Source organism: Acipenser ruthenus, chromosome 21 (genome assembly GCF_902713425.1).
Source record: "Acipenser ruthenus chromosome 21, fAciRut3.2 maternal haplotype, whole genome shotgun sequence".
Lineage (NCBI taxonomy): Eukaryota > Metazoa > Chordata > Actinopteri > Acipenseriformes > Acipenseridae > Acipenser > Acipenser ruthenus.
In genome coordinates this window covers 4,195,903-4,213,264 of record NC_081209.1, presented here as the reverse complement: position 1 = coordinate 4,213,264, position 17,362 = coordinate 4,195,903, and the positions used below count along the sequence as shown (strand labels likewise).

General features: G+C 42.1%; 4 protein-coding genes across 11 annotated transcripts in view; 3 read left to right on the top strand and 1 right to left on the bottom strand.

The window, feature by feature from the left end:
- The first annotated feature begins 964 nt into the window (after positions 1–964).
- LOC117427818 (ubiquitin carboxyl-terminal hydrolase 30-like) lies at positions 965–7,073 on the top strand. The gene is made up of 13 exons (XM_034046141.3): positions 965–1,123; positions 2,164–2,273; positions 2,777–2,959; positions 3,259–3,362; positions 4,041–4,142; positions 4,390–4,435; positions 4,870–4,964; positions 5,077–5,136; positions 5,421–5,507; positions 5,741–5,821; positions 5,937–6,144; positions 6,370–6,481; positions 6,565–7,073. The coding sequence occupies exons 1-13, from the start codon at positions 1,056–1,058 to the stop codon at positions 6,833–6,835; spliced, it is 1,527 nt and encodes a 508-aa protein (XP_033902032.3). The 5' UTR covers positions 965–1,055; the 3' UTR covers positions 6,836–7,073.
- A 49-nt stretch (positions 7,074–7,122) lies between these two features.
- On the bottom strand, positions 7,123–16,798 carry LOC117427819 (DNA oxidative demethylase ALKBH2-like). Of its 3 annotated transcripts, none has more exons than XM_058994407.1 (4): positions 16,727–16,798; positions 9,660–9,981; positions 8,920–9,118; positions 7,123–8,791 (listed from the first exon to the last, which is right to left on the bottom strand). In XM_058994407.1, exons 2-4 carry the CDS (start codon positions 9,799–9,801, stop codon positions 8,476–8,478), a joined length of 657 nt encoding a protein of 218 aa, XP_058850390.1. In that variant the 5' UTR covers positions 9,802–9,981; positions 16,727–16,798; the 3' UTR covers positions 7,123–8,475. The 3 variants fall into 3 exon arrangements, with proteins under 3 accessions (XP_058850390.1, XP_058850392.1, XP_058850391.1); XM_058994409.1 differs by lacking the exon at positions 16,727–16,798 and adding an exon at positions 12,370–12,444; XM_058994408.1 differs by lacking the exon at positions 16,727–16,798 and adding an exon at positions 10,480–10,619.
- Positions 10,888–15,810, top strand: LOC117427998 (uracil-DNA glycosylase-like). Of its 2 annotated transcripts, XM_034046484.3 has the most exons (7): positions 10,888–11,127; positions 12,089–12,289; positions 12,641–12,736; positions 13,018–13,115; positions 13,524–13,612; positions 14,609–14,787; positions 15,254–15,810. In XM_034046484.3, the coding sequence occupies exons 1-7, from the start codon at positions 11,041–11,043 to the stop codon at positions 15,392–15,394; spliced, it is 891 nt and encodes a 296-aa protein (XP_033902375.3). In that variant the 5' UTR covers positions 10,888–11,040; the 3' UTR covers positions 15,395–15,810. The 2 variants fall into 2 exon arrangements, with proteins under 2 accessions (XP_033902375.3, XP_033902374.3); XM_034046483.3 differs by lacking the exon at positions 10,888–11,127 and having other exon boundaries at positions 11,809–12,289.
- Positions 15,883–17,362, top strand: part of LOC117428031 (acetyl-CoA carboxylase 2-like) — a 31,761-nt gene continuing 30,281 nt past the window's right edge. For all 5 annotated transcript variants that reach the window (XM_058994401.1, XM_058994400.1, XM_058994399.1 and 2 more), the window contains exon 1: positions 15,883–16,481. The gene's annotated coding sequence lies outside the window, so the exon portion shown is untranslated. The remainder of the gene's footprint in view (positions 16,482–17,362) is intronic.

The following is a 17,362-nucleotide window of genomic DNA, read 5'->3' as shown; positions in this document are numbered from 1 at the left end:
CCAGTCAGACTTCAGTCAACAGAGGAGCTCCACCACACACAGACACAAGACACACACATAGACACAAGACACACACACAAGACACACAGACAGACACAATGACACACAGACACACAGACAGACACACAGACACAAGACACACACACAGACACACACACTGTTAATTCAGTGTGCATTCAGCTCTCCAAAAAAAAAAAAAAAAGGTGGGATGATGGGTCCCTGCACCGTGCGTCATACCACTAGATTAGCATGACTGTAGGAAGAGAGAAGATGAGTCACCCAGTATCAAGGGCATGTATTCAACAATCAGACACTACCGTTCACTGCGGGAGTGACATGGGTACTCATTTCTGTTCGGATGAAAACGTAGTTGTTTCATTTAGAATTATAGTTTTTAAGCCGGATAAAAAAAAATACAGATGGCTTACAAAAAGGTCCTAACCACTGTACTATTGTAATGATACAGATAATTGGCTTTATATAATTATCAGGCTATGCACTGCATTAGAAACGTGTCCGTGCAAGAGAAGGAACTCACTGTAATTCAACAGGTATACGTTTCATTAGACGCGTTAGCAAATACAGTTTAAGTATATAAATACTGAAATGTGTTTAAAATATCTTAAACACGACTTGGTCTCCACTGTGGCTGGCGAAAACAGCGTGCCCATAATATATTGGAATACGTTTATAATTTTAATTCTTACCATTAACACGAATAAAATATATTAATATCTAAATAATTGCAGCTGTACCGATGTAGCTGTTAGTGCGCATTATTAATGTTTTAAACATTGCACGTCTAATCAGCCTGTTGCTTCGCTGTAGGTGTCGTTTGAACACACAGGCGTATCCAAACTAACCCGTGCGTGACAGCGCCGGCTTAGCAACCAGCAACACCAGGGCGCCCTTCTTTAAATACATCCGCCGCTTCATTTCCTGTTCCGCACTTAATTTTCTTCCGGATGGGGAATCGGAATCTTTCGGCACTTTGAGTTCCCCTTGCCTGTAAGTTCCCTCCGCCTGCAGTCCCATCTGTGGAAGCAGCGGCGAGGATGCAGTGCAGACTGGAGGCCGCAGGAAGGCTTGCCAGGGAGTTTGTGCGGACGGGATCTGCTGTCAGGTCAGAACCGAACCGGCTCCGAATAGTAGGGGGCTTGGGATATTAAATGGTGGTGTCTGTCGACTGAGAAAAAAAAGTGCTGTGGGGGAAAGACGCAAATGGTTGTGAAAGCGTAAAACGTTTATTGAATTACTTGAGATGATTGCTTTTAAAATCTATGTATCATTCAATATTGCATAATATATTGTTGATACGTAATCAGGAATCATAGTTAATGTTGTTTATTTTGTATTCAAATGTACGTACGCAGCTAGTGCAGCAGTGCAGCGCTCAGCTTGTGACTTACATACGTCACTTTTTACTAATCGGTCATTTCCAAAACAAGGTATTTAAAATAAACAAAGCTATTCTGAAATTGTTACGCTTTGAACTCAGTTTAACGGTCTGTCGAGCCAATGTGCTTAGTTTTATGATGATTCATATGAAATTGACAAGGTTGTCAGCAGGACTGTCTGTGAACATGTCCGCCGCTGTGACACTATATACTATTATTTGGTGGCTCCCTGTTATTCTGTATTTTAATATAGAGTGATATGGACTCTCGTCTTTATCAAAGTGATGTTATTAATGTTAGAACTGTCGCTGTTGTTTATTGTTATGGTTGAGTTTTAATCTGATGTTTTTAAGGAGCGGTTCATTAAAAGAGCAATTATGAATTACAAGTTTTATTTTAAAAGTTGAAACGTTGGAAAGATAATGTGAACATAATTATAATAATAAAATAGTAAAAAGATATAGTCCATTACACATGCTTACATTTCATATTGAATATCCCTTAAACATTTATTTTTTTATATTCCGGTGAGTGACGGTGTAACATGAGGTCACTTATTCTTTGAATGGCGTCACAAGCATCTCCCACCGCATTGGTTGGTAACATTATGACGCCAGACTGTGCAGGAATTTTGCAGCTGTCAGAAATCTAATATTCTTAAAATGTCTTCATAGCATCTTAAACGGTTTGGTAACTAGCTGTACAGTACTTAAGTTTATGAGATGTTTCGGTATTTAAATTTGATTTCTTTTGGGTGTTTATTTAGAAATAAAATGGTGAAAAACTGGGGAGTGATTGGTGGCGTAGCAGCTGCTCTGGCTGCCGGAGTGTATGTGCTCTGGGGACCCGTTACAGAGAGAAAGAAACGAAAGAAAGGTAAGTGCAGCATTGTATACGTTCTTCAGATAAATTATTATTAAAAGCTGATTTGAAATAGTCTCAAACATTATTAATCAGACAGCTGTTTTTTTTTTTAAAAAAGGGTGGAATATTTAGAACTTTTATAATATGCAACAGTTTTGCAAATCTGAATTTTAGTTTCGACTGTATAGGCTGGTTTCACAGACCTCTGTGTTCCATAATCTGTTGCTCTATATTTGTACATTAACTGAATATTTTACTGGAAAATATAAAAAATAGGTGACACCACTATTGCTTTTGATTAACTGTACATTAAAAAAGATTGTCGTTTATTTAAAATCTTACAAACATTACATCGATTATAAAGTGATCAGTATATGTGTTGATTGGTGTATGATTAAATAAAGTGAGATCGTTTACACTTAAAACCCCCATGTGGTGCCGGTTGTCTGCCAGACTGAGGCTTTTCCTTTATGTTTCCTAATGCTAACTGCTTTTATTGCATTTCGTTGATATAGGCATGGTACCTGGGCTCCTGAACTTGGGGAACACCTGCTTTATGAACTCCCTGCTTCAGGGCTTGGCGGCGTGTCCCTCCTTTATCCGCTGGCTGGAGGAGTTCACAGGGGGCTACAACCAAGACCAGAACCAGCAGCAACAGCACCCCCAGCTGGCCAGAACCCTCCTGCAGCTTCTCAAGGGTAGGTCAGCAGGCAAGAGAGCAGGGCTGGCAATAAGACTCCTATTGCATAGCAGTTTCACCCATTCCAGGTTTTCTTATGAGCTTGATTAGCCACAATGTATAGGTAACAAGTTCAGGTGTGTATTATTAAACTCACAGTAAAACCAGGAATGGATCAAACCGCTGTGCAATGGGAGTCTTATTTCTATCCCTGGAGAGTGGTATTCGGGTATACCACGTCAAGCGCTTTGTTTTAATGAAGGTTCGACTTGTTTTAGTGAATCCAGCTTTTGGAGCAACGTTGTCTCGTGTTTGCAGCGTTGTCCACGCAGGAGCTGGCGGAGGGTGATGTCCTGGACACAGGGAAGCTGCTGGAGGTCCTCCGAATGTACAGATGGCAGATCAGCTCATTTGAAGAGCAGGTAACTTTCACTTTGTTATAACCCCAGTCACTAGGGGAGCTAGTGGAAGGGGCCTTATGGTTTAGTCAAGTTTATATCTTTGTAATAAAAACAGTATACCTACTTACTCATTCAAGAGATGGAGTGCTGGACTTGATTGTGGGTGGGGTTACCATATGACTCCATGTACTCTAGGACAGTATGCGACAGTATAGGCTTTTCAAATCCCATCACAATGCATTCTGGTATGTTTTACATGTACCTTTCACAGAAGGGCTACACTTACCTGTACTGTCCTAGTGTACATGGAGTTATATGGTAACCCTAATTGTGGGGGCACTTTACAAACTAACCAGGTATGCTGTAGTCCAGGGCTAAAAGAACCAAACCGATTACCAGTTCTTATAGTATAGTTGTCCAAAAAAAAAAACCCCAAAAAACCCCCCAAAAAAACAGGCTAGTTGCTAGTTTACTAAGCTGACTAAGTAGTAGCAACTACAACGCTTCAACAGATTTCTGCTCACTAAACATGTTTAAAAACACAACATCCGTATGCTGCATTGCATGCTGGCTTCTACCAAAGATTACGGATTGTCCTTCTGAAGCCCATTTCAAAGCCTGTATGGGATACTTTTTGTGGAGGTCAGTCCGCTGGGCAGCCCTGCTGTGGCCCTCCTGATCTCTGTTCTCTTTGTGCAGGATGCACACGAGCTCTTCCACGTGCTCACTTCCTCTCTGGAGGAGGAGGAGCGGAACCGGCACCCCCGCATCACTCACCTGTTCGATGTTCAGTCTCTCGAGGTAAGAGGATGAGCTGTCGCTCCCCCCCCCCCCCCCCCCCCCCCCGCATCACTCACCTGTTCGATGTTCAGTCTCTCGAGGTAAGAGGACGAGCTGTCGCTTCCCCCCCCACCCCGTGCACCAGCTGTGGGGCTGGATGAAAGCAGGGCCCTGCTGGAATTCAAATGAGACTGAGAGTTTGTGCTTCTACTGCTATTCCATCACCTGCTGTACTGACCGCGTCTTCTTCTCCTCGATTGATTCTTAGAGCACCGCAGGAATGGATGAGAAAAACCTCAGCTGCAGGAGTCGAGGTGAGGGGCTTTGTGTAAAATACTGTACGTAGGGTTTAGTTACAGGTCTGAAATAGTATCCCGTGATAGAAATGTTCTTCATTTATTTAGACTACGTACGGGTCTTACCAAAAAATATAGCGTATCAGTTGTGTAAAAAAAACAAGCAAAAAAAAGGGGTCGGTCCTGTAAAGATGTGATATAAAGATGGGCAGTTACAAGACACAATGGGCTCAGGGAATAACTAGAACTATCCCTTTAGAAGCTTTACAGGCATTGGAAAAAGAGGGCTCAAATTAGTACTCTGTTGCAATATATAATAAAGCCTGAAATGGCCAATGAACAGTGTATCTTGGCAGCTGCTGTTTTTTTATAAAGCATACTGGTTATCTCTTTCTGGATGCAGCAATTCCCTCGGGTACAAGCTCAATATTAATCATAGTCTTGAATTCCAGGACCTTTGCATCCATTACCAAACTCGTGGCAATCCCAGCATCCTTTTCATGGACGACTGACCAGTAACATGGTGTGCAAGCGCTGTGACCAACAGGTGAGGAGCGTTCACTAGTAAAGGATGTGACACGAGGTGCAGGACCTCAGTGATGATGATGATAATAATAACAATAATAATAATAATAATCATTTCATTGGTTTGCCCCCAGAGTCCAGTCCGGTATGATTCGTTTGACAGCCTCTCGCTCACCATTCCTACGACAACTTGGGTAAGCACAGTGCTCAAGGTAGAATGAAGTGAAATGTCTGTATACAGATATCAGTAACACTCATAAAATCACACAATAAGGATGGTTCAATATGTTGGCAATGGCTGTAATTTCAATGTGTGCACATGTAAAAATCTGGTCATACAGACAGACAAACATGGTACCCACGGATTCTGATAAAATTGTAAATATCTAGATGTACGTGATTTAAAAATGTAAGCATGACGAACAGACAGACATGCATCTGTCGCACGGTTCTGAGATTGACCGTGTCTCTCACTCAGGGCCGGCCTGTGACGCTGGATCACTGTCTCCAACATTTCATCTCTTCAGAGACGATCAAAGATGTGGAGTGTGAGAACTGCACTAAGGTAGGTGGCAGCCATTCACAAGCACGTGTGTATCGGACGTCTAACATTTGAAAACAAATATATTGGTTAGTTTTTATCGGTGTAATCTCATTGACTGTGTAGCCATCAAAGGACATCACAAACCTTCACCGATCAGCCCACTGGTGCTGCCATAGATTTTGAATCTTCCAGCTTTATTAATGCAATTTTGTATTGTTATTTATTAATTTTTCTATATTTACTGTGTTTTTCAGATCCATGCAGGTGGAGTGTTAAATGGACAGGTTGTGGAAAGCCAGAGGACAACTTTTATCAAGCAGCTCAAACTGGGGAAGGTAAGTCCAGTTCAGATGAATTGTGTTCGTACTGTAACTTGGAATGTGAGTTGGTGTTCAACGCTTCTTGTATCAATAACCACTTTCCCTTGTCACTGCTGTGGTGCCCTCCCAGCTGCCCCAGTGCCTGTGTATTCACCTGCAGAGGCTGACCTGGTCCAGCCAGGGCACTCCCATCAAGCGGCAGGAGCATGTGCACTTCACAGAGTTCCTGTCCATGGACTCCTACAAGCACAGAACGGCGAGTCAGAGGTCACAGCGACAGAACCGGGCAGCCAGGCTGAGCTTTCCAGAGGATAGCAGGGTGTCTCCCAAACCCTCAGGTACTGTCTGAGTCCTGAACCCTAAATCTGATAAATAAACAAATCCATTAATCCATTAATTAACATCTAAGGAGGTATTGAACTTCACTTGTAATAACAAATTACAATATTTGGCCACCAGGTGATGTAAGTTCAACAAATCATATAGTAAGTTGCACAGAAACGGGAAGTGATTTTGAGTTTGAGTATTCACATTTCTAACTACACCTCGTTTTGATTGGCCAGATCCAGACCAATCAAACAACAACAAAAAGCCACTGACGAATGGAGCATGCTCAGCAGGGTACCTGCCCCCCTCCACAACAAGCCCCCCATTTGCCCTCACCTACGAGTGCAGGTGAGTAGAGCTTTACAGCAAAGTGACACATTTTGGGAAATACATGACCACTGTTACTTACTTCTCTCTGTCTCCTCCCACAGTTTGTCTGCATATCTCTTCCGATTGTCAGCTGTGTTGGTCCATCACGGGGACATGCACTCGGGACACTTTGTCACCTACCGCCGCTCCCCTCCCTCTCCCAAGAACCCATCCGCCTTCAGCAGCCAGTGGCTGTGGGTGTCTGACGACTCTGTACGCAAGGCCAGCCTGCAGGAGGCGCTCTCCTCCAATGCCTACCTGTTGTTCTACGAGAGGGTCCGGCCAGCCCCCTCACTTCTGCGCCCCAGCCCGAGGCTGACGCCTGAGGAGTGAGAGAGACTGTATCGCCAGAGATCCTGCAGATAGGAATGCATTGCACCTGCCTCTGCCCTGTGTATGATCAGTCAGGTGGATTCCGTCTTGAGGTCCTTCCTTAACCTTAACCACTACAGTACTGTACTGATGCCCCGTGTGTGTTGTGAACTTTCCTCTATAGCTGTAAAACCTTTGTCTTTTTAATACACAGAAACAAATAAATAAAACAAGAGGAGATACATGATGTTCCACTGTATCAGTATTAAAGTTTTACTGTCAAATGCCTATACATGAAAGGAAAGCAGTCATGGCTCATGGAAAGAGACCCTATCCTTGTAAATGGATGTGCAAACAAGATGCAGCAAGATCTGTACCCACCACAGCCACTGCTAAGGGGGGCGGGGGGAGTAGAAAAGGGTGTGATTCTGTGGTACTGTTATGTAAAAACAAGCAATCAAGTTATTGTAATATACTGAGCAATGATTCAATACATGCTGAGGACTATTTGTATTATTATTATTTTTTTAATAGAATATAAAGAAATGAGCATCATTGAAGTAAACCTGCCTGATTGATTCAGTCCTCATTATTTCATTTAGCCAGAAATGAGGTTTAACTTGACTTCCAAGACAGATATTGAAATGTTTATTTGAATAGTTACTGGAAGAAAAGTTTTTAGCGTTTCTGTGCTCGCTCGGAGCTAAGATTGAATATATCGAGGCTGGTTTGCCAGGTTGGGAAATGTATAGCTGGTCTACATGTGGTATAATTGAGGTGTGCTTAATGGATGACACTGTAATTGAAATGGGTGGGACTGCTATGCAATGGGACGGGTGTCTTTAATGTATTCCTTGATTTACAGCCGGGGTTCTGTTATTGCTGACTTTACACACAAGCGTTAGCTTATACTATACTAGACCCTTGGATTCCATTGGCTTAAAACAACCCCATTGCAGTCCATGGGAATTGTAGTATAGGGGGATTACATTTAGACAGTGTCACACAAAGACTTTTTAGAAGATTCTGACTATTGATTCAGTCAGCCCAGTAGCAGCAGCTACAACGCAAAAATCTCCCCCTGCGTTGCTGTGTTGTTAGTCAAGATTAATGTGAGAATGTGTGGGTGTCTTCCCAGTGAATGTTTGTACACCTGTTAATATATGCTGCCCGTCTTTGATGTATTACCTGCGAATAATGTACGATGTTGTACATAAATGTAAAAATAAAATAAATTAATTTCACTAACAGGTGTATGTCACAAATTATATATATTTGTTGTGGGAACTGAAATAATGCCATATGTGTATTTTCATAGTTTTAAAATATAAGAAAGGAAATAATATTATTCATAATAAAACTGATTAAATAAGATTACCTGTGTGGTTTCGTTCCTGTGGCTCATAATATGAATGGTGTAAATATGAGTGGTGAGAATAGCACCCTGTAGAATACAGCATCTCACAGGGACGTGAAACACACTGACCCACGCCATCACTTTCAAAGTGGCATCGTGACTTTATAATAACGAATATAAACAAGCATAAAAGAGTGTAACAGTTCTCTGCGTTCCCAGGTTCCCATCAGTGCGCCTACAACACTGTGCACGTAATCACTCAGCGACATACTATTGCAAATAATGCCCCAGTGATACAGTCCTGTTATTTTTGGCTCTTGTGCTGCTTGATGACCCTGCGGAAGGTCAGGCTGATCCTTGGGGTCAACACCTTCTTGCGGACGGGCAAGCTGTGGTACCAGTTGACGTTGGTGGGCCAGTTCATGAGGAGCAGGCTGCCGTGCTGCAGAGCCAGCTTGACCGGCTCGATCTTCCTGGCTGCGTTTTTGCCGCGTGCCTCCTGGTGGCGGAACACTAGATCCCGGACCGCCCCGAAGGAGACAGCGGCGATGGGGCAGGCTGGGTCCAGCTCCCGCTCGTCATCCTGGTGCTCTCCTATGTGGTCATTCCCGTCTTTGTACCTGGGAGACAGCAGAGTCAAGAGGCACTTCAAGTTTAACCCTTTCATGCAATGAAATATTCAAAATAGCTGGGAAAAAAAAAAGTTTGGACAAATAATAAATACATTTTTCATTGAATCAGCCGTTACCTGTTCACCAGCACGAAGTTGAACGTGTGTCCAGTGGCCTCGGTGATCTGGTCTCTGATGATCTCCAGGACAGGCGTCCAAGGCCTGGCCATCAGCTTCACCCCGGAGAAGGAATAATTCAGACCAGGGTCTCCGTAGGTGGCTTGCTTCCTCGGAATATTGTGAAATTTTCCAAACACCTGCACTTTCGCCAAGTCCCCTAGGTGTGATGAAAAGGGCATCCGATCACTCGAAGTGAGGCAATCAAAAAATATTTCACTGCTGGGAGAGGGTTGCCAAATCTTACACAAAACTATTCCAGTCGTAACCGTTTATACACAGGAGCAGACAAGCAATTAATAAAGTGAGAGGAATCTTCATATATGAACAATGCAAAATACCATAAATATCCACCCTTTAAAAGTTTACCATGGTAATTTTGCACAGTAATTTAGCAGTTTTCCATGCTTTTCCCATGGTTATACTATGCATTTACCACAGTCTACAATTGTTTGCCATGCTTAAATACATGTTAACATACCTCTCTTGTCTTTACAATGCTTACCTGTGCTTAACCATGCCTCTGCTATGCTTCATCACATTTTGCTATGGTTTTACTTTGACTGTGTAAATAACTGAATGCAGGTGTCAGATCAGTAGTCCACATACCTGCCTCTCTCGATTTTGGCTTTGATCGCTGCCTAGAGCCAGGTTTTACACAGCATGCATTTCACCAGTCTGTGTTTATCAGCCTGCAGTACCTGACAAGTACTCCACTTCCTTCTCCAGCTGTTGAAAGTGACTGTCTGCTTGGAGCCTGTTGAAGAGCAGAGTGTAGTCGCAGTCCAGTCCCTCTGCCTCAATCTTCTTCCAAGGAAGGGGTTTTTGTAAACTCTGTGTCATCCTCCACTAAGCCACTGCAGGACTGAAGCCTTTTCTCCAGCCCCCCTTCGTCTTCAGTGTTTCTCTCACCCTGTCCTGAGCCGGATCCTGCATCCTTCCCTTTCACCCCAGCGGGATCCACCTTGCGTTTCCGTGTTCTGGTTACAAATCTATCCATCTGAAATCCTGACAGCAATTACTCTGACACGGGACAAAAAATAAATATACAGTCATATTTGGGACCAGGCGGTGCTCTGGCAATTGAATTACGAAAGGGACATTTTTACATGACTTAAAAATATATAAGCCTAATTCAGCCCTTTACCTGTAAACATATAACCTACAGTACTGCACTGTTCTGTAGATACCACAAACTGAAGTCTGAATAGCGCATTGTCCTTGCAAACAGGGCAGAAGTGCACAGCACACACCAGGACAGGTTAACAAGGGATTCCGATAATCACGGTTTTACTGTAGAACCAACTGAAAAATGTACAGTAAAGATGAAGCCATTTCCCAGAATCATGTAACATTTTGACACTAAAATGTAATTCATCACGGGACGACTATAGGGTTAGAGCAAGGGAAAGTGTTGATTCTCTTTTGTATAATAATAATAATAATAATAATAATAATAATAATAATAATAATAATAATAATAATAATAATAATAAAGATTTGAACCTGGTATAGCACTACCTTTGATTCCGCTGCTGCCAGTAGCTGCACAGAACAAATTCATAACCACTCATTTAAACTTAGGCAATAAAAATTGAAGTATTTCTCTTTCTTCAGCCCCGATGTTAAACTACTGGCAGCTGTCTTTTTGGGGGGCTTCTTACGTTCAGTAGAATTTGTAATACTAGGAAACCCCAAAACGATTGTTTCCAGGACGTTTTCTACCGGTAAACACTCCGATTTTTAAAACTATATGGCCAGCTACCGCAGAATGCAATGTTTTGTACTCAGTATTCTGAACTCATATGAATCCTATAAAATGTATTTTTTTTTGTTTTGCTTGACAGGAGCTCAAAATGTCCTGCTCGCCCCCCAGGGTTGAAAGTATGCAAATTTGGAATCCCCCTACAAAGCGGTGGGACTTTTGGAGTTTTCAATTTTGCGCCTGCGCAGCATAACTGGCGCGAAACTTGTCTCCTGCTGTCAGTCCGGGATTACTATCACCAGAGCAGGAGCAGTAACCACTGAGAATTTCATTTTATTTTTAAATTTAAAGAAAGGATTGCGACCACCAAGTTTAAAATGATTGGACAGAAAACGATCAATGCCTATTTCAGACCCGCTACACAGAAAAGGGCTTTGGATGAAAACGAAGATAATAATAGAGTGGTAAGAGATCATTCAGTTTATGGGAGTTTAATTAACACGTCTTTTCTGTTTTAAATTATTATTTTTTTTTTTTTAAGAAATGAGAAATGTTTAGTAATTTAGTACAATTACAACAGCTTTTAATAACATATTGATACACTACTAACCGGTCTTGTTACGTCGCAATAAAATCTTCGGTACGGTACAGTGTACAAAAAAATAATTATAAAAAGTGCATTGGATTTTAGAAGCGAACATCATGTCATTGTAATATGTATTTAAGCAGTGTGTTCTGAAATCATAGATAGTTTTGCTCTCACTTTATTCCCCCCCAGTAAATTATTGTTAGTTTGTGGCAATCTGTTTTTTGTCTTGCATTTGGAGAAATGCTTGTTACGAATCAAATTAAGCGGTGTATTAAAGGCGTAGATTTTAATACACTTATAGTTAAGATTTGATTTGTAATAATACAAAAACAGTATTAATACTCACTTTCTAAGTTTATTATAAAACCATTCATTATTTTGTTCTGACTATAAGGAATGCCTTTTAATTTGTCTTACAATAGCCAATAGTTTCACAGTATTTGGAGGAGGCGGGGTTTCCCTGTTTAATAAGCCAATGCCTGCAGTGCAGGCGCAGTTTAAGGAGAGCTGCGATTTGCCGCGAAATCCCAGCGTGGCGCCATAACCCAGTCACAGGAAGTAGAAATCTGTAAACACATCGTGGCTGATCTGTGTATTGCAGATTTTGTATGTGCAATACACCATTTTACCGACTGGTCTCAAAATCTGTTACGAGAAGTAATATTACTTGTGTGTTTTTGTTAATGTATTTGTAGTATTTAAAACGGAATCCCAGTTAAGAGTTAACCATGTTAAATGTTGGTTTGTTGCGTTATGTCTGCAAATCCAGGGTAGGTGCGGGTCGACTCGACACACTTACTATTTTCTTACCACGCTGCCTCACTGACTATACTAAGGTGACGCCGGTAAAGAGACTGAAACCCGAGGAAAATGAGGCGCCGCTTTCCCCTCCGCTTAGCCCGGAGCAGCTGGACCGAATCGAGAGGAACAAACGCGCGGCTCTGGAGAGGCTAGCGGCCAGGAACGTCCCTGAGGGCTTCGGAGTCAGCTGGCGGAAGGCTCTGAGCGCAGAGTTTGGCAAACCTTATTTTATCGGGGTAAGGCCATAAAAAATCCTTCCATTTTAAAGGTAAGTCGTGTGTTTTATGTAACAAGCTGCTACACTCGGAATATATACCATTCAACTGGAAAACACAGCTGCCATTATGTCAGAGGTGTCCAGTCGCGGTCCTGTAGGGCCATTCCACTCCGGGTTTAACAAGTACAATGATATAATATACATCGGAGTCTGGATGGAGGTTACAATGTAGAACAGGGTTTGAACAAAGACCAGGAATGGACGAGACAGTTTTGTACACCCCAGGTGTAGTGAGGCTACAGATGTATGCATCCTGCAAGAGACTTGGCGTGTTCAGTGATTATTTTTTTTTTGTATGTCATTTTCTCAGTTAATGGCGTTTGTAGCAGCGGAGCAAAGACGTTATACCATCTATCCTCCCCAGAAACAGATCTTCAGCTGGACTCAAGTGTGTGACATCCAAGACGTAAGTTTCCTCTGCCTCCTGAGCCCCCCCCCCCCCCCCCCCCGGGGGTATGCTAGTGACCGTGTCCACTTCTCCTAAGTACAATTTTAAAGACCTCTTCAAAATGCTGATGAGTTCGATCTTTGTATTAAAATAGACCACACATGCTTTAGAAAGTGATGGTACAGTAGCTTGGAGCTCTTCTGTTGTACTGCTTGAAACCTGTTGATGCTTTTGGCTGTGTGTTTGTTTACTCTGAAGGGCTTTACCAGAGAATCAAACCATGTGTTTCGTGCTTCTAGGTTAAAGTTGTGATCTTGGGCCAGGATCCGTACCACGGTCCCAATCAAGCACATGGCTTGTGTTTCAGTGTACAGAAGCCGGTCCCGCCTCCACCCAGGTAAGGACTGCCATTCAGACTGCCTTGCATTTTTTGCTGGTAAAAATTAGGGAGCGAGATGTGTTCAGATACCAGGCTGCTTTAGTGCAGTAGGCATGCAAACTGTTTTGGTGGCCAGGGTCCTGCATCCACTACCTTACCCACAGGATGTTTCTGCTGTCAGTGGAAAACTCTAAACCGTGAGAACTGTTGAGTAAGAGCCCTATCCACACAAACCTGTTTCTAGCACAGCCTTGACCTGTTTTGCTACTGCTAATAGTACAGCCATTACCTGGTAACCGATTCCACAATCAACAGTGTTAATTTCAGGAATTCTGCACAAATGCTTCTGTGCAGTGTTTGTACATGGTAGTATATCAGGCTTGTGTTCTTTTTTGCCCAGTCTTTATAACTGCAGTCTCTCTCCAGCCTGGAAAACATGTATAGGGAACTGGCTGCAGATATTGAAGGGTTTGAGCACCCAGGGCACGGGGACCTGACCGGATGGGCCAAACAAGGTATTGGTTTGTTTTAGCCCTGCGGTTAATGTTTTTAGTTAACTTGAGAATCTCTGATGAAACGTGATATGGCCAATTATTATCACAATCTGTCACAGTGAAGTCAGCACTCGCATGTCCGACCCTATAGTAAAAGACAAAAACATGTTTGTTTTTTCAGGGAACACAAAAAAGATACAATGTCAAAAATACATAACTGAAAGGGATAAAAAAAAAAAGCTTAGATGTTGTTTTTGGTACAGTACTATATTTAACAGAAGTAGTATTTTAATTCTGAACGATACGATTCTGAAAATCATTTGCCAAGAGAGACGACTAGACATGAACTGTAATAGTGTTCATACTTTTAAATCCAGTACGTACTGTAGCAGTATGTAAAAATCCCCATTAACGGCACTACAGCAAAATGAAACCAATGTTACCCATGCACAGAACTGCCTAAAACGTAAAAGGCAATGCAATTTAGCAAAACGTGTTTTTTTTTTTTTTTTTAAAAACATTTCCAGAATTAAAACAGAATCCAAAGCTGCAGAATCTAGTGCTCTAATGTCACAGTTCACTTGCAAATGAAGATGCACAAAAGCAACTACAGATCGCAGATTTAAAAAAAAACAAAAAAACATGCATCACAGCATCTAAAACCTTAATGACTAACTTTTACATTACCATGCCTTGTCTAGTTTGCTTTGTTTTTGGAGGAAGCACTGTGTAACTGCACTGCACAGTAGACAGACTGGTGTGCCATGTCTTGGCCGAGTGCTGACTGTATTTTGATTGGTGGGACCACACTGAGTTTGATGGTATACACACTACAATGTTAATATACTGTAGGTAACAGTGACCTGAAAGGCTCTGCAATTGAAGAGTTGTGATGAAACTAGGTTGAGATGCAATTGTTTGCTGCAGATGCAAGTCAAGGCGATCTGCTTTGTTCACGGCTTCTTCTCTTTGCTCTACAGGAGTATATAATAAGAATTCTCCCTCCCCCTCCTCTAGGTGTCCTACTCCTCAATGCGGTGCTGACAGTGCGTGCACACCAGGCCAATTCACACAAGGACCGGGGCTGGGAGCAGTTCACTGACTCTGTGGTGCAGTGGCTGAACAAAAACCAGGAAGGCCTGGTCTTCATGCTGTGGGGGGCTTACGCACAGAAGAAGGGCTTCTCCATTGACAGGGTTGGTCTCCAACCTAGCAGTCCTCTTAAATAACTGCAGGAAGACGGGGACGAGTCCCGCTATATTTTTTGGAACCCCGCTACTTTAACATTGGGGTTAAGACCATAGAAGAATTGCATTTAGGGCAACTCATTTCATTTTTCAACACTTGATATTTTTGAAAAAAAAAAAACATGTTCCCTTTAGTGTATCAGCGGCAATCTATACTCTCCATCCAAACGTTCACGGTGTCGATGGCTGTTCCGGTAAGCCGAGCACACAGGATAGGTTGTAAGCGGTGTGGTCTCAAGGAATGGCTCAAAGAGAACGTTTCATGTGTTTGCGCGGGGGTGGCAGCGGTGAGCCGGGTTGAAATAGAAATAGTTGGACATTTCAAATTGGGGAGAAAAATAAGAAACAATTGGCTAATTCCAAATTTAAAAAAACGAAATGCATGCTAATCAATAATCCCTATCCTGCCTTGCAGAAGCGACACCACGTGCTGCAGACGGTGCACCCCTCCCCTCTCTCTGCCCACAGAGGATTCTTCGGCTGCAAGCACTTCTCCAAGACTAACGAGCGGCTCCAGAAATCAGGGAAGAAGCCCATCGACTGGACAGCACTGTGAGCTCCAGGAAAGCAAGTTCCAGCCTCTCAGCCCTTTGAAAAGCACGGCACCCGCAGAATAAGCTAAAGAAGAAAACAACCCCAGTTCATGATTTAAAAGAAGTATTCACATACGAGTCACATTCCTTGTTTTATTAAGACTTAAGATAAGCCTCTGTCAATGCAAGAGGTCTAGTCAAGTTGTTTGTATTCTGCTGTACAGTTAACAGATAACGAGAAGGGAGGCTGGTCAGATAATGAGACTCCTTTGTACATTTATTGTAAAATTGTATATACACATTGCTTTTATTTCATTGCACGTTTTGTTTGTTGGTTTAATGCAATGTTTTTGCATGGCAAGTCATTTGAATGGGGAGGGTGAATGAATGGTATATGTTTTAATTTGTACATGTTTTAAATAAATGTTTTTCTATGGTGGCTTCTTTTCTCAAAGTTTCTATGTTGTACGTGCTTTTCTAAATATTCAGCACCTTGAGCTATCCCTGTTTACAGTTGGATTTGTAAGCTCTGACGCGGGATCAACCAAAAAAAACATTTTTTGTGTTTTTCTTTTTTTGGCTGCTTTGTTTTTATATGGAACACAATATTTTGAACTTCGAATCTCGCCTGTAAAGATGTATCATTAGGAGAGGTGTCCTAACAGTAGTACCTGAATAGTGCTCTGAGTTGTGAATGGTGATAACGGGTTTGGGATTTAGCAAACCTGTTATTATGATGCGCTAACAATTTGAAGTTGCCACGACAACCAGTAGGCGCGCTGTTGTAACCTCTTTGACGACCCCGGAAATGAAATGTAGTGAAGAGGAAAAAAACGTCTTGCTAATAAACAACCAAGCACTGAAAGAGGGGGAGGGTACGGGAGCAACTGTCAATTCATGTGACCTTGCATTACAGGGAAACAATATAATCCCCGGGTATACCGAAATGAAAAATGCAACCAGCCGTAAGTGTTTAATAAAATGAATATCGATGGTCTTGCAGTAACCTGTTCGGTGCGTACAGTGCATCGCTAGCTGTCCGCACAGCGTGCATACATACCAATGACTGAAGCAATCGGGACGCTGATGTGTTGCTGTCGCGTGGTTCTGGTGAGTGGTGTTTTGTTTTAAATACATTAAAAAAAAAAATCTAATACTGGGAGATAACCTGCTTCTTGTACCAGCCCCCAAAGCTCCAGTTTATTCCACTGAGCAGAGCATATGGTGTTAGTACAGAACACACGTGAGAGGCTGTCTGCATAACAGATTAATATGTACTGAAGTGGATCGTTCCGCAAGATCACCAGATGATTCATATGACAATTTGATGAGACAGTGGGAGCATGCAGCCTTACCAAATACAGATACAAGAACCATTTGGTGTCCTTCAGCTTGCTGTCTTGGGCTTCTCATGATGTATCTTGTTACATTGCAGCTGTTTTGAACTTTTTTGTCCAGCCCCTGCTGTATGCTTTTGGTTAGGAGATGGTGTTTAACATAAGCTGTTCTGGTTTCCTGTTTTCTGTCTGTTAACTGATTTTAGTTGATTTTAGTTGGCACTCAAAGCCAGTACGTAGTACAGTGTTGTGCTGGTATGCATACTGTTCTGAGCGACACACACTTTCAACAGGTACAGTGAACTGATAGGAATATGTGCAAAAGGTCACCAGATAGAATGTGCTTTATTTAGCCTGTATCAGGGGTGCATTCCATACACCACGACCTTTATGCACACAGAGTATGGGACATGTTCTGGGCTGCAAGTATATTAATTAGGAGGTATCAGTAGGTAAATAAGCTGTAAAAAGCTGATGAAATAATGCATTGACACCTGTAGCTGAATTTACAGCAAAAAGCTGTAAATATACATTATATATATATATATATATATATATATATATATATATATATATTTACAGACAGTAAACACATGCAAACACTGGCCTTTCTGTGTTCTTATCACAATGCAATACACTTTGTCTCTCATGGCA